The 15,713-nt window shown below is 39.0% G+C and overlaps 1 protein-coding gene across 3 annotated transcripts; it reads right to left on the bottom strand.

The window, feature by feature from the left end:
- Window positions 1-652: 652 nt before the first annotated feature.
- On the bottom strand, window positions 653-7,269 carry hnrnpa3 (heterogeneous nuclear ribonucleoprotein A3). 3 transcript variants are annotated; one of them, XR_001290242.1, is made up of 13 exons: window positions 7,217-7,269; window positions 5,795-5,917; window positions 5,535-5,681; window positions 5,226-5,436; window positions 5,043-5,132; window positions 4,864-4,935; window positions 4,177-4,224; window positions 3,886-4,023; window positions 3,652-3,768; window positions 3,505-3,572; window positions 2,268-3,402; window positions 1,977-2,046; window positions 653-834 (listed from the first exon to the last, which is right to left on the bottom strand). XR_001290242.1 is itself a non-coding variant. In XM_013908386.1 (11 exons), the coding sequence occupies exons 1-10, from the start codon at window positions 7,220-7,222 to the stop codon at window positions 3,520-3,522; spliced, it is 1,005 nt and encodes a 334-aa protein (XP_013763840.1). In that variant the 5' UTR covers window positions 7,223-7,269; the 3' UTR covers window positions 653-2,046; window positions 3,505-3,519. The 3 variants fall into 3 exon arrangements, 1 of the variants encoding a protein (XP_013763840.1); XR_001290241.1 differs by having other exon boundaries at window positions 653-2,046; XM_013908386.1 differs by lacking the exon at window positions 2,268-3,402 and having other exon boundaries at window positions 653-2,046.
- Between the last annotated feature and the right edge of the window lie 8,444 nt (window positions 7,270-15,713).

Raw genomic sequence — 15,713 nt, 5'->3', positions numbered from 1 at the left:
CTTAGCCTCCCGCTGACTGAAAACAATATTGCGTGCTATGCTGCAGCCACAGCCCACAACAAATTGGTGCCAGATGGATATGTAGTTTTAAGATACTATTGCATAACCTACCACATGTTCAAGACCGTTCCTGACATGAATGCTTTGCTAAAGTGCTTACAGCGCAGCAAATGAATAGAATTTTGTAAAGACACAAAGACGTCACTGGATTGAAATGCTTTCACAATCTGCTCAACTTGTATAGGAGCGAGCTTGTTTGTACAGTAACCCAAATCTTTTTATTCTATTAAAACTCCTGGTAAAATAACTCACACCCACGGCATTCTTTATGACGCGGTACAAAGGGCACAATTGTCAAGGTACAGTCGAGTATGCTCAGCGCTAAACATGAATGACAAGTCCACAATACTCCAACGAGAAAGTGCATTCAAAGGCAAAGCCTGTTGCAATCAATGTGCCCCCACGCCATGCACTTTCACACACAGACTCTCCCCTTTGGTTGTCAAGCCTGTTTTCTGCACGTGGCAAACAAAACTGGAGGGTAGAGTTTAAAAAAAAATTTCCAAGGACACACGTTAATCAAATAATAAAATGCTCTGATAACATTTACTCTGAGGAATAAAGAAACAGTTTAAGAAATAAAACGCTCATATCATGAAAAATCCCTTTATTCAAACACATAAGTCAAACGTTACATATTCTGCTTAGCAGACAAAATGGTTCACTGGTGTGCCCTTAACAAATAAGTTTTCCTTTTCTTTCCTTCGTTGACTCGCTCTTTGTCTCTCCTGACATGAGGCTGGTTATTTTACATGCCTTTGCAAAGATAATATCCTGGGAGAGACAGGATAACAGTGGGCACCGTTTTTGTTTTTTATACTGAGCAGTCTAGACATAAAGTATGTGGAATCAAAACATTTGACACCTAAACTTTGTCCACCTAGTCGCAACACGACCAAAGTATCACAAACATGAATACATATAAATCAGAAATAAGTTAAAAAAATAATTAAATGTCAAGTTTATTTTTATGCATTTGATGACAGATCATTCATCACTTCTAAAAACTACAAGGTATATGTGCTGTAGGAGGACTTGTCATGATTATGGAAACTTTACAAAAAGTCCCTCAATTTGCTGGCTTACTTGGCTACTCTGAGAACTGAAACAAATGGAAGCACTTTGTAAATGGCCTGTAATGGAAAAATACTATGCTTTCATCTATTACACCAATATTTGAGTATGCTCACATTTAATGCTATACGTGCCTGTGACCCCTGCTGATAGTTTTTTTTAAACAATTCTTTTAAAAAATTGGTTACATTTCTTTTTAAAAATGTTAGCTTTAGGAGAGCCTCAGCCTCCAGTTTAAAGTGCTTATTTAATAAGTCACAGTTTATACTGTGTGAATTGATACTGTAATATTATAACTGTTGATTTTTCTGACTTTGCACCTTTTGGGATTAGGATTGTTTGATACATGATAAAACTAAAAATGGGAGCTCCTTGTGTAGTGGTTTACACATTTACTCAGTTTGATCCTGGAAGGAGATACAAATCCCTTGGAGGGTTGTGCCAAGAAGGGCATTGGGTGTAGGATTTGGTCAAATGAAATATGCAGACCTACCCTCTGAAGTAGGGGAGCAACTGAAAGTAGTTACTTATAAAACTTTCTTAACTTCCTTTCTTGGAATGGATGATAATCTTTCTGTTTCAAGTGTTCAATCACCACCACCTTTATTTGAGCTTTAAAATATACTGATGATAAGCATAAAGAGTATTTGGCTTCAAAGCGTACCGAGCAGTGGGGTGAAGGGCACATGCTGATTCTGCTCAAAGTAGACAAATACTGAAGGTCAACCTGCTCTGTTTATCTTAAAACACCCTGTGTTTTGCACCTTGTGTAATCAGCATTAGATTGAAATATGAGCAGGCTTGGACAATATTTAAAAAAAAAAAAAAAAAAAAAGTCTTACCCATCCAGAACCTTCCATGTTATCAGGTCTTTACAGATTTTCAGCAAGAAGAGAATTCCTCTTTCCACATCTGTAAATCAAGCAAAATGGTTACTCTTACCTGTTCCATCTTCTCAAGTCAGCTTTGTGAAATACTCATTCCCTTTTCTTCTTAATGTCTGAGTTCTAGTATTTGCGGGTAAAACTGCGGTATCTCTGACTCAACAGGACCTCCAGTGTGTCCTAGTCTTTCTTCACTAGCACGGGCTGCTGGAGAGTTTAGCTAGTCTTGAAAAAAAGATAGATGCTCACTATCAGGCACGACACTGCAAGCTTCCTCCATGGGCGTTGTGCTCGATGCTGCCTTCTCCCTTCTCTCTCAAACTGCTGACTGGTCCACTGTGCTGGGGCTGAAGACGTCCTGTCTGACAGTCATCTGCAAATCTTCCACACTAGTGACGCTGAAGCCCAAAATGCTGGTGCTTGTAGCTGTTATCCTACTTGCGTAAGTGGTGTCTGGGCCCTTCACTAGGACTACCCAAAACTCCCTTTATATTGACCCTGGTACAAGTACATGAATGCAACACGCATACACTATTTTCACGTCACAGAGCTCCTAAATAATACTCCACCAGATGGGAAAGTTGTGGACCAGCTGATTTGCTACACTTCAGTCACAATAAGCAAGCAACAGATATATTAATAACTCATTTCATCTTTTTCTGAACCAAAGATGCACTGAACCTCATGTTACTTTACTACACAATTTTATTCGGTCTTTTTCAACTAATCAAAATATTTGAACAATCTATAATTCGGTTTGCTGGGAACAAGAAGAGTGAGGGATTCCCTTAATTCTACTCCAGACTGCTTGTAATTGTTGACACTGGTACTACGAGGGATTTACACACTGAGCTTTACATACAAAATCAAAAAATACACTTGACACTTGCAATTGTGAAATCATAATAACTTTAGAATGAATGTATAAAGCTATCTTATCTAAGGACCTAAAATTATTATTCTATGTGACAAAAACCAGGTTAAAAGACAAAGGTTAATTGGCCAGCAGAAAACTTACCCATATAAAAAAGAAAAATAAAGATATTTAGAACTGACTTCAGATTAAAAAAACCAAAAAAAACATAGCAACCCCAAAACACTTTACTCTTTATCCCTGATACCACAGGCACAATACACACACACTTCAGACGCACAGAAGGAAAAATTGCTCAGTAGGGAAACATCTATCACAATTAGGGTAGAGTATCATCTGCACTCATGTCTTGTATACAGTCCTTCTTCCATAAACTTCTCCGATTTAGCTGCAGTAATTTCTGACTTGTGTGTTCCTCTAATTCTTTCAGATGACTGCCTCAAAGTAACCTGCAGCTTTCCTGACAATTCCTTTGCTCACCTCCTCGCCTCTGCTGCTAAGAACTGAAGCCTGTTGAATGGATACAGGATAGAACAAATAGTTATTCTGCACTTTTTATGGGCTCACTCTGTACTGTGCTACGAGGGCGGTGTGAAGCTGAATGCAACTTACCACAACATTAAATAATTAATATCGCCGAGAGCCGTAGCCGCCGCTGCCACCACCGGAGCCGTATCCACCTGCAGTCGCAAAATTACGATGCTGTTACTCAGACTTGAAGTCTGAAGGTACTACGAGAAACTGCAGGGTGAAACTTACCGCCATAGGGTCCACCTGAGTTCCTGCCTCCAAAGCTGTTTCCCTTCATGGGCCCATAGTTTGACTGCTGACCACCATAGTTTCCAAAGTCATTGTAATTTCCACCACCTCCATATCCTGAAGATGCAGGTCAATTTTAAGGAAAGCTTTGGTTTCAACTCTCTCGCACACACCTTTGCTATTCACATCCCGCGGGCAATTCAATCAAAATTCTGTAGGAAATAAAACTTTTACCTCCACCATTACCTCCATAGCCTCCGTCACAGTTGCCACCAAATCCTCCACCCTGGTTGCCATACCCAGGACCTCCACCTCCGTAGCCCCCTCGGCCACCTCCATAACCTGGTCCGCCACCATAATTTCCTCCTGGACCTATTATTTAATTAAGAAACAAAATAAAAATTAAAAATAAATGATTTATTTTCTATAACACAGACAAACTGTTATAACATGGCACTACTGCAAAGAGTATTCTACAGACACACCAGTTGTGTAAGCATGACTTTTAAACCCATTAAAGCTCACCATTGTCAAAATCATCCCCATATCCACCCCGTCCTCCACCATAGCCACCTAAAAAACAAGATAAAGAGATTACCAAAAAGAATCACATATTATAATGATCCCAATCAACATCACAGACCCCTCACACCCTGGACACCGACCCTGACCTGCTGCCAAATGTATAGAAGCCTGCAGACCAGGACCACCCGACACAGAAACAGTTTTTTCCCCTTGCCATCTCCCTCCCAAACAGTTGAACTGTCACAATGCTAGACACAATGCATATACTTGGCCAATAAGCGCGATTCTGATTCTAAACATAGTTTTAGACTCCTATTATCTAAAACCGAATGCCTTAATTAAAAGAAATTATATTACTTCTGCTCACATAGCAAACCTTAATTTGAAACGGTCTTTTTACATGCAGTAATCTACTGAAGACTACTGATGGTAGGTTTATATTAGCATAGGCACCAGAATTTGAGAGCAAATGGTCTTTTATATTGATCAATTCATAAATACACAGTACACTTTGATATAGACATCCACACAAAGACACTCGTACTGACACATAGAACACACGTATATGCAATGTTTGCAAGTACTGTGAAGTTTTGATGTTATTTCTGTGCTTCCATCCCAAATTTAAACTTCAAATTAATGTGCTTAAGGCCAGAAGTGCTTTGACTTGACATGCAAACTACCCACCTCTGCCAAAGTTGCTGCCGCCTCCAAAATTACCACCTCTGCCCATGAAATTTCCCGATCCCCCGCTCCTGCCTATTTAAAGAAAGGTATAATTTTAAAGATTTTTATGACATGAACTGCATACTGTACATGCCAAATCAGTAGGTCTAATTTTAATCTTCCTTTGATTGCATGCTTACCCCTGTTATTGGATATAGCACTCATTTCCTGTTTTGACAGAGCTTTCCTGACTTCACAATTGTGGAAATTGATTGTGTGGAATTTCTGGGCTTCAAGGAAAATAGGAAAAACATTACATGTTTATTCACTGCTTTCTGTTTACTAACAGTTTGGCTAACTCTGAAATCTGAATGAGCCCATACCAACAATTTTGTCTACAGTATCATGGTCATCAAAAGTGACAAAGCAGAATCCTCTCTTCTTCCCTGTGGAGCGTTCCTCCATGATGTCAATGCATTCGATCTTTCCATATTTCTCAAAATACTCGCGAATGTGGTACTCCTCAGTATCTTCCTTGATGCCACCAACAAAGATCTTCTTCACTGTCAGATGGGCGCCTGGTTTATTGGAGTCCTAAAGTGGAGTGCATTAGTAAGTACACACCAAACAATAACATATCTATAGTAACTGTGCTCTGGTCTGGGATTTATTAATTTCTTCCTTTATTTTACCTCTCGGGACACAGCCCTCTTGGGCTCTACAACTCGGCCATCTACTTTATGAGGTCTTGCTTTCATGGCATCATCGACTTCCCTTACAGACGAGTATGTTACAAAGCCAAACCCTCTTGATCGTTTGCTGTTAGGATCTCTCATTACCTAGGGACAAAACAGGTTTAACAGGTACAGTTCAAGTGGTGTGCTATTACATTTACACGTTGTCACCTGTATTTGAAATCATTTTAAAACTAGCCCATGAGAAAAATACAAACCACACAATCTGTAAGGGTACCCCATTGTTCAAAATGGGCCCGTAAACTCTCCTCCGTAGTTTCAAAGCTCAGACCTCCAATGAACAGCTTTCTGAGCTGCTCAGGCTCTTTAGCGCCACGGTCCTATAAAAAAAAAAAAAGCAAACACACCACCTGGTTAAAGATGCATCAGAAAACTAACTGTGAAATGACCCTACACGTAAGAAGTTGTTACTACGCTGTACTAATAACCCTAAAGTAAGACATTACACACAAGAATTGTGTTTCAGACACTTTCTCTTTCTTTCTTTTTTAAATCAGCAAAATGTCTGTCTTTGTTTAAACAACGTTGTGTCTTGGAAAAAACATACAAATTTATTAAAAAAGACATCAAATATAACAATTCAGTAAAACAGAGATACATAAAAAACTATATTGATGTATGTAACGGATTAAGGAAATTTCCTATGGTTATTTTTATTATCTTAAGCATAAATGGCCAGATGAAATGTATGGGATTCTGCAATCAATATTTTTATATGGCAGCTTTTCACAACAGGTGGTTTCTTCGTACTCTGAGCCTGAAATTTCAACTTCAGCATTAATTAAAGTGTTTTACTGAAGGTTTCTTCAGACATCAATTATTGTTCTTGTTAATAAAATGTAATTCGTGTTTTAAACCAACACCTACAGACTAACAAATCGGTTGTGGTGGAAAATATATACAAATATATACAAATTTACCTCCACAGTGAGACTAAAAATATCATTTATAGAAAAGACAAAAACAAAAACAAAGAGAAAACAATATTTGAATATTTATTAGTTATGAAATTAGGCTGTTCAGCTGTAGTGTCAGCCCTTTATACCAGACTGTGACATTAACTCGTAGGCGACACACTCAGTTAAAAAAAACAACAACCCCACAACACTTAAAAAACAAAAACACACGGAATTATATTACGTGACATGCTGCATATACCATCTAACGTGTCCGTGTCCATAGTACAGTCTGGGTTAGCCTGGCTGCATTAGCTTTAGCAGCTAGCATTAGCTCGCTTCAAGACAGACGCAGGTACTCTAGCAACACTAACAATATACACATAAACAAGCAAAACGCACTTGCTCTAATAACTACCTTTGGTTTATAAACTCCAGCGAGATTGTTTATTTATTTATTTGGGAAAGCGCCAACCCCAACACAATATACTGCTCTCCAGCTCCATAGCCGGAGAGCTGAATGTTTAGTCTTGTTGGACCACCATTAGCTTAGCTACAGTCTTAGCTAAAACGACCAGCTTTACAGTAACAGAGCAGCCACATGTTATGATGCAACACAATACGCCCTCTGAGCACTGTCGCGTAAGTGTTACAGAATAGCCACTGTCTCCATGCATGTCTCACACAACCGTAATTAATTTGCAACATTTGCCAGAGCCTCACCTCCATTTTGCAGATGTCTACGGACGCAGAGCTGAGCGGATCACGTGACCCAATCGGCGTGGCTGCTGATGCTGGTCGTAAGACAATCGTGAACTACAGTGGTCAAAATTTAAAACACAGCACTCTATAGCCTCCATGACTCATGAGCACAGACTGCCATATAAAGCTTCTTGTATAATATTAATTCTGATTAAAGTTATCTTAGTACACTCTGTCTTTTACTGCTCGCCTCGTTTCCTGCAACAAATCAATGTTACTTTGCGCCATCTGCTGGTTGACTTGGAGTACCAACCATCAACCCTTCCATCCATCAAGCCCTCCATAGTCAATGCTTCATGTTTGTGCTGCTGATGTTAGTCTGCAGCACAAGCAGCATTTATAACCGACATATCTCTGACCAGTGTCTACTGGACTCCCAGGTACATTTCTTTTCACACAAACCTGCCTTTGATTCATTTCAGTGAAATAACTGCTGATGCAATCTAGGCTGTAAATCGTTGCTTCAATGTCAGTAAAAAAAAGAAAGAAAGAAATAACTCCAATGCAAGCCAAACCCTAAAAACAGGCATCTTCCAAATTTTGTGTTGCATTTGCAGCAAAATAAATAAATACATAAAAACAAAAAAGGATTAGAATTCAGATTATTATCCCATACAGTAAAACAAGCAAAGTAATTTCAGTAAGAGGACCAAAGTGTGATTGGGCTACTTCTTATATAGCGCTTTTTACTCTAGCTTAGCACTCAGCCCCTCCTCCCCGCACCCCCGACCAGTAAACACAACAAACTTAAAAACCTACAAAGTTGTTTTTATCAGATATTTTAGTATTTTAATGGCAGAATGTTTACAACTTTCTATTTTCTGTTTTTTTAAAGTACACCTTTAAAGAAGTTTTAGAAATGTCTGCATGAAAATAATTAATAACAATTATGTTCAGTTGCAAGTGTGGAAATGAGACATAAAGCCATCTTTTCAGTTCAAGTTTCCTCTGTGTTACGAGAACACTTGATTGGACAGGTATGATCTATGAGCCAGATGCTACTAAGCCTTGGTGAAGCTGACCAGCATCTCCAAATATATGACGGTTTTATGGTTTAGACAATGTCTGTCATTAACTTTACTGTAGTATGTGAGGAAAATACAGCCCCAATAAAAAAGGGTAATGTTTTACTGACACTATTAATGATGAGTTTTTATGAGCGGCCCATAGTTCAAATTCAAGAGCCAGTCCATGTTTGGCTTCTTCTGTCCTGCTGCAGCCTATGTATGCTTTCAGACACTTGATCAGTTTTTTTGTGCATTACAACACAGATCTTTTTCTATGGTGGAAAATCAGTCTACAATAAATTATGGAAAAAAAAAATCAGACGTTAGTGAGAGTGGTCCTGCTTTTTTTGGAACTACATAAATAAAGGTTGTCTATGCTGGAACCTCTATTGCAAAGGTCTTGCTGTGTGTGAACATATAACAATCATCTTCTGCTTTGGTAACTGGGCCCCGTTGGACTATTTCAGCGTGGTAATGGTGCTGCTCACAATAAAGGTCAATACATTTTCTGGTTGCAGCAGATGCATGTTTAGCAAGATGAGTGTGAATCCTGCCCCGTCCACCACCTTTGAAGTAGAGCAGATGGTCTTTAACACTGTCCAAATGCCATGCTTTTATTTTTTAAATAAATTTTTCCTGTTTGTATTGGAACAAACAAGAAGCACGATGCAACACACATGAGAAGAAATCATTCTGCACTACAGGAAAAACAACAACAGCATACCGGAATCTTACTTATCTGTACTTGTTGCATTCATAGACTGATAATCCTTAACCCTTGTATGGTGTTCGGGTCTGTGAGACCCGTGTTCAGTTTTTTTCAAAAGAAAAATTAAACAATTAATTATTTTTTCACGTGTAAATGTGTTGTGTCTTTCCACTCACTCCACTTGATTATAACTGATTTATTTATAACATTTTATATAAAAGAAAAACGAGAAGCACATTAATTCATAAATGTGATCTAACAAAGGTAAAGGGAAAAAATTAACCATGCTTGCTGTATATGTCTTGTAATTGGGATGAAGTAAACATCTGTTGAGTAATTTAACATAAAATTGTTTGATAGTGTTAATTTGGAAAGCCAAAACTCTAGCGGGTCCACCAGACCCATGAACACTGGCTGAGTAACAAAAATACGAACACCACACAAGGGTTAAATCAAATTTCTATTTTATTAAATCTATCACTGTATAGTATATTTCCACAGTATGGTTAGGGATTGGTATAAATAGCGGAGAATTTGTTAAACTCATGTTAGTCCCTTAAATATACTGACTGTGAAAAGTAACACATACTGAGTTTCTATGCAAGAGTACATTTTTGACATATTTGTACTTTAACCTACTACCATATTACACTTCTACTGTAATCAGTGCTTAATAATACAGAATATGATGAGCTTATTCAGTAGATAAAATTCGCTTGACCTATGCAACAATAAAATGGCAACATTCTCTTATCACTGAGACATAAATGTTTCAGTCTCAGTGATAAGAGATCCATTTTACAACAGCCGTTTTGCAAGCTAGTGTTAGTAACTGATATCAGTGAAAGGTTCAACTCTATTTAGGTATACAGTGTTTACCCCTTTCAAATAAAAAACGGCTTTTGAATAATCCATGTCAAGTGTGCCATTGCTTCTTAACTGCAAGCTACTGATCTGGATACTTCTCTGATCACAAGAGCATTTAAAGTCTCAGCAGGAGCAAGGATTTACAGAATGAGAAGAATCATGACGTGTTTACGTGTCATTTTTAAGAGTTACTGACTGGGGAAGAAATGCATGGTTGTAAATGAGAAGTTCAGTAGTTCTTGTGTTATTTAGAACATCTTAATAGCATGCACGCAGTTGATCTGTGGCTTTAACCACTTAAATTATTTAGAATGTAACTTGGTACTTAGAGAAACTGTTGCTTTTTGTGTTACTTGTTCAGCTTAATTATGTCTTTGCTGGAGATGCTGTACAAGCAACTACTGCTGCAAGGCTGATAAATTATGCCATAATTTTATAACTACATGTGAGACCTGCAAGGGCAGCGGGACATGATCTGAGTGTAGTGGGTTAGTGAGACTAAACAGAACAGTATCGGCCGCTCACAGATGTGGTGTGATGGATGCTCTGTGTACACTTCCTCGCCCTCGCTTCAGGACAGTGTGTTTGTTTGGTTGTTGATCACACCCCTCAGTCTTTGTACCTAACTGCCCCGCGACACAAAGATATATCACAAGTCCCACACACTGCTATCCGTCATGGGCACTTCCAGCCTCTGTGCTTACTGTGGCTGCTTTTTGCTTTCATGCCATTTCAAGAAACAAGCCAGCGAAAACCTCCAGCTTTTGTTTTATCACTGTAGTTTGGGGTCTTTAATGCAGCAATAGGCCAGGCCGTCAGTCCACTGCTAGAAAAAAGAGATTTAAATGCAATTATCAGCTAATTTACATCAAATAAAGTAAAAAATGAATAAAAGTATTAGTTAATGACACCAATAAAAAAGTCTTGGTTTTCCCTGATTTACCATACAACAGTACAGCACTGGCCTTGATTGTAATTTAGTCTCTCTCTGACAAATGAGTGATATAATGATCTGCTGAAATAGAGGGGGATGACATCCTCGTCTGGGCTAAAAGACAGCACTTACTGTAGAACCACAATGAAATAATTAATACAGGTTTTATACCCATTTTTACACCTCCAAATTATGGTTTGCCATATATCTAAGGAGCGGCCGAGCAGAACAACGTCAGCAGAAATTTAATGTACAATAAATCTTGAGTGAGGGAGGGGCCAGCGGTTGCAAATCATATGTGAGGTGAGGGATGACATGACTGTAACCTTTTGCCCTTTGTTCTCATCTGGTGGCACAGAATATGGGAGCACACATCGTACACAAAACCTCTCTTGCGGCGTGTAATATTACACTGTACAGCTGACCTTTGTCTCACTTTAATTTGATCTTATCAACAGGATATACGCACGGATTGTGCTTTTATTTCAATCATATGGCAAGGGATCTAACAGTAGGTGGCACCATATCATAATGCTTCACACAATGCATCACACACGCGCACATGCACACAAACACCCAAAGCCTGAGAAAAATGAGTTACTTTAGGCTATAATGACACCACATTTGCTCAACTGAATTTTCTCAGCGCAAATAGTCCCACCAACTAGAATATAACCTCTCAAATGATGCCCATGTTGAGTCTGGTTAGTTTTTTTCAGTGTCCTCTAGATGGCGCCATGGTCCATGAAAAGAAGAGCCTTTTATTTTTCAAATCATATCACCTTGTAAATGTCAAACAATATTCCTCGATACTAAATTTCTATTTTCCCCTTGTGTCACATGTCTGGGTGCTTGATCATCCGCAATAATCTTAACGCCTTAATTATTGCTGTGTGTTTCTATTTGTTTGCATAATTAATGTAATTATGGAGAACACATTTTTATTATTCACCTATTAGCTGTTGCACAGCGAAAGCATACTTTAGGGAGACTGTGGCAAAATGATTCATTTAGAGCACCGCTCACTATCTTTTAGCAGATTTACAGGGGATAATATATTGCAATTGGATTTGCTTCATTTTTTCTTAGCCACGGAAGTCATATGGGTTTGCCTCGCCTTATCATTTATCACTGAAATTTTGTTATGAACTCTAATGTTCTCCACAAATGCTACCTCCCACTGCTGTTGGTGCCTGAGGCGTTACGGTTGACCTTGTCCTGAGAAATCGTAGACTTGGCTCCATGACTCCATTAGGGAAGCCTGCCTGCCATAACCTGGGTTTGGGCAGACGGACATACGCAAGTGGAAACTGTGAGGAAATGGACATTCAGAGCAGGGAAACCAGGGAGTCAATTTAGTCACCGTCTACTACCTTTTCGCATGCAAGTACAAAGCAAATCTCACACGTTGGTGTTGACTAGAATCTCTCTCTAAGGAATTCAGGGACAGAACAATTCCTAGCATCTGTTTCCTGTTCACTTGCATGGAGGAAACTGGGTGTAAATCAAACCAAATATAAATAGAATCAGCATTCAATTTACAGGAGGTAAAGTTGGTGACTAGTGGCCTTGGATTTTAGTTCTTTCTGTCACTGATATGTATCTGCCCCTGCTGTTGAAGATGAAAGAAGACACTTTGCTCACTTCGATCCAACACAAGGCATAAATCTGCCTTCTGAACAAATAATATCCAGATAGACCCTCAGCCAATATTCTATGAGCATTAAGATATGATTTAATATTCAGAGAGTATTTATTGATCTGTTTTTAACTCTTCAGTTCTTCTCTGCAGTTCATAAAAACAAAATCTGTTAATAGATCATTTATTAGAGGAATTGACATGGGAATTAGAGAATACTGTTTATGGAAAAACATGAGTAGCCAGTGGAGTATTTTGCTAGATATGAATTCTGCAACACTTGTCAAGAGTGAAAATGATAAATGGTTAAAATTGGTAGGTTTGTTATGTAGAGTCGTACACATTAATTCTTTGGCTTCTATACTCTGTGAGATATGTACATGCAAAAACAGGAATGAAAACATACGCAGTGATGTCTTGGTATAAAAAATAGCATGAGTCATGAAGTCATGTGACTTCTCTACTGTTTTGTGTTACACACATCATCTTGATTTTTTGGGGTTTAGGGTTTTTACAACTATCACTAAAAAGCATTTTCTGCAAGTATGAAGGCTGAATCTCACGCTAGTTAAGTTTTGCTTGAACCATTTAAGGGTTAAAATGCATTTTCATGTTGCTATGAGCATGAGCAGTACACTAACTTTGCTATTTCATATTTACTGACTTCTCTAGTTTGATACCTTGGGACCATTACAGTCTGCATTGATACTGTCAGACAGGCCTAACAAAGGCTTTTTAAATTGTGGGTTTTCTCCAAATGCTCTGTGGGAGCAATAAATTGTGCAAGACTGTTGCCTTTGCCAATCCTGTTTAAATGAAGAATGGACTGATAGGATTCAAGGTATTTCTGTGAAGGTCAGGACAGAAAATATAGATTGATCCAAGAATGTGAGAGTTTTTGAGTTGTTCAACCCTATTCCTTTTAGTGAAAAACAAGTCACAAAGTGATTATACTAGGAAACAGTCCATTGCATTGGCCTATTGATGTCCAGAGAAGAGGCGCAGATAGTGCGGTGCAATAAAAACCTTTATTTACAGCTCCTTAGCAGAGAGCAACAGAGGAGTGCTGTGTTTCCCTCTGGCACTAATTGACTGCCTGCAGCAGGAGAAACATAGACTCTCACCCCTCGCTGGCGCACTTCTCTCAGATGTAATAATAACCACTATGCTTTCTCTTAATGCACTTCCAAATTCATTGTCCTTTATAGCTACTGAAAAAGAGTATTCATTTTGATAACTCAGGGACTGTATAATAAAATGAAGATGTGGGCAGTGTGTCGTTCGGCGGTACCCTGCGTGACTTCTCACAGTTTAAATGGTATAAGCTCGCTGTGATCTGTGCAGCTCCAAGGCAGTTGTGTGCGGTCCATTTAGTGCATGCCCCTTTTCCCTGGGTGAGAAATAAAGGAGGGGACAGGTGCAGGAGGCGAGGGAAAAGCATATCTCTCTTCCCCTAATTCTTGTGTACGGGCAACAAACGACCACAAAAGTGCTGCTTTCACAGTTTTCTGTGGCCCGACGTTGAGCTCCCTGCAGAACGAGACAAAGGAATGGCGGGATGATGAAGTCCCGAGCAGTGCAGGGCAGGTGTTTCCTCAGTCTCCTGGGAGCTGGGGAGTACACCTGCCCACTACTAACCCACTGTGATGGATCGATGAAGCAGTAACTGACTCAGCAACTTTAAGAGCTCTACCTGGGATTAGAGCTCAGAGGACCTGATTGAAACACACTGTCATCCCACAAACAATAACACACATCCATCTTGGAGGGCCAGCTCCTCTTCTCTCCCCTGTGCTTTGCTATCACTGAGAATGATTGTACTGTTGATGATGGGAGTTGCAGCGTGCTGGATGAGAGGGGGCAGCTAAATTTCAACAGACATGATGTCTAACGGCACCACTTGGATACAGTAAACAGTATTTGCAACGCTATGAAGCTGCTGAATTATGACCTTTACACATAGTGATTGAATATTGGTTTAGAGTACAGTGTGGCACACATGGATCCGCCCCCACAATATAGAAACCCAAATCAGCGCACACTTTCACATATACACTTATATACATATAAACTTCACAAGCGGTACACAGATATGCAAACATAATGTATGTGCACTGCCGGCCAGATACACACATTTATGTAATGTTTTGAATTAGATGATACTCCACTTAAAGAAGAATAACCATAAGGTCTCCATGGTCCCTGGAGTCGATGACTAATGTAGTATAATAGCGAGTGCTGGCACGGGTCATTTTGCAAGTCGACCCAAGCAAATCCTCCACGGTCTTTTATGCAGTTAGAGAAATGATTACTATCAATGTGTTTCAACACATTTTTAGGCTTTAAAGAAATCCATTTTGATCATATAATATCCACAATAACATGAGGTGGACCATAATATACAAACTCAACTAAGAGTGCATTTTATTAAAATATGTTACAAAAAAATATTGAAATGATAAACAATACGATTTTCATATCCTTGTTTGTTTGGGAAAATGTGATACATTTTGTACTTATTTGATCAAATATCATGGGAATAATTATATTAGCAAGAATTGCCTTTATATTTGACCTATTTTAAGTACATTTTTAAAATGCAAGTGTTATTAAATGCAAAATTAAATTGCACAATTCTTGAAGTAAATCATGCTTGAAGATAAAATTTAAAGTGATTAAAAAAACATTGCATGCAATGCTTAGACACAACTTTGGAGGGAGCCTTAAGCATGAAGTTGATACTCATCTGATCTAAAGACCCTTCATAAACTTTGCAATGTTCCTTTGTAATGTCGACATCATATTCAAAATACTTAATTTTGTACACTTACATGAAAATTTCCTGTTTTTCTTCATGCTTTTATTACAGTAAAATATTCAGAGCAAAGCCTGCTGATTCAGCAACTTTCTAGTTGCTTACCCTGCAAGGATTAAAATGCAGCAGCACTATTAAAATAATACTTTCCCTGGTGAACAACAGAGTAAATGCTTAGCGTAAGAGTGGATGTTTCATCTGCCGGTGCCATCAGAATATCTGGCTGCACTTTGCTGTAGCCAGCTACGCGTCCTTATCTTGTCCTGTTCTGCTTATCTGGCCTGTGTACAGAGTTGGGTCTGTAATGAGCGTCACGCCTCTACCTCACCCCGTGTGGATGGACCGGCCACTGTCCCACACATCTGTCCACACATGCAATGGGTGGGTGGGTGCGTGTAAGGCTTAATCATGCACACAAACACCTGCGTATCTCTCTCCACATGTATGTACAAAGCTGCGGCAGGGTGGTGTGGTCAAATGCCCAGGT

Source organism: Pundamilia nyererei, unplaced genomic scaffold (genome assembly GCF_000239375.1).
Source record: "Pundamilia nyererei isolate P.nyererei 1_Seehausen unplaced genomic scaffold, PunNye1.0 scaffold00009, whole genome shotgun sequence".
Lineage (NCBI taxonomy): Eukaryota > Metazoa > Chordata > Actinopteri > Cichliformes > Cichlidae > Pundamilia > Pundamilia nyererei.
The sequence above is the reverse complement of the archived record's forward strand: the minus strand, read 5'-3'. Positions and strand labels throughout refer to the sequence as shown.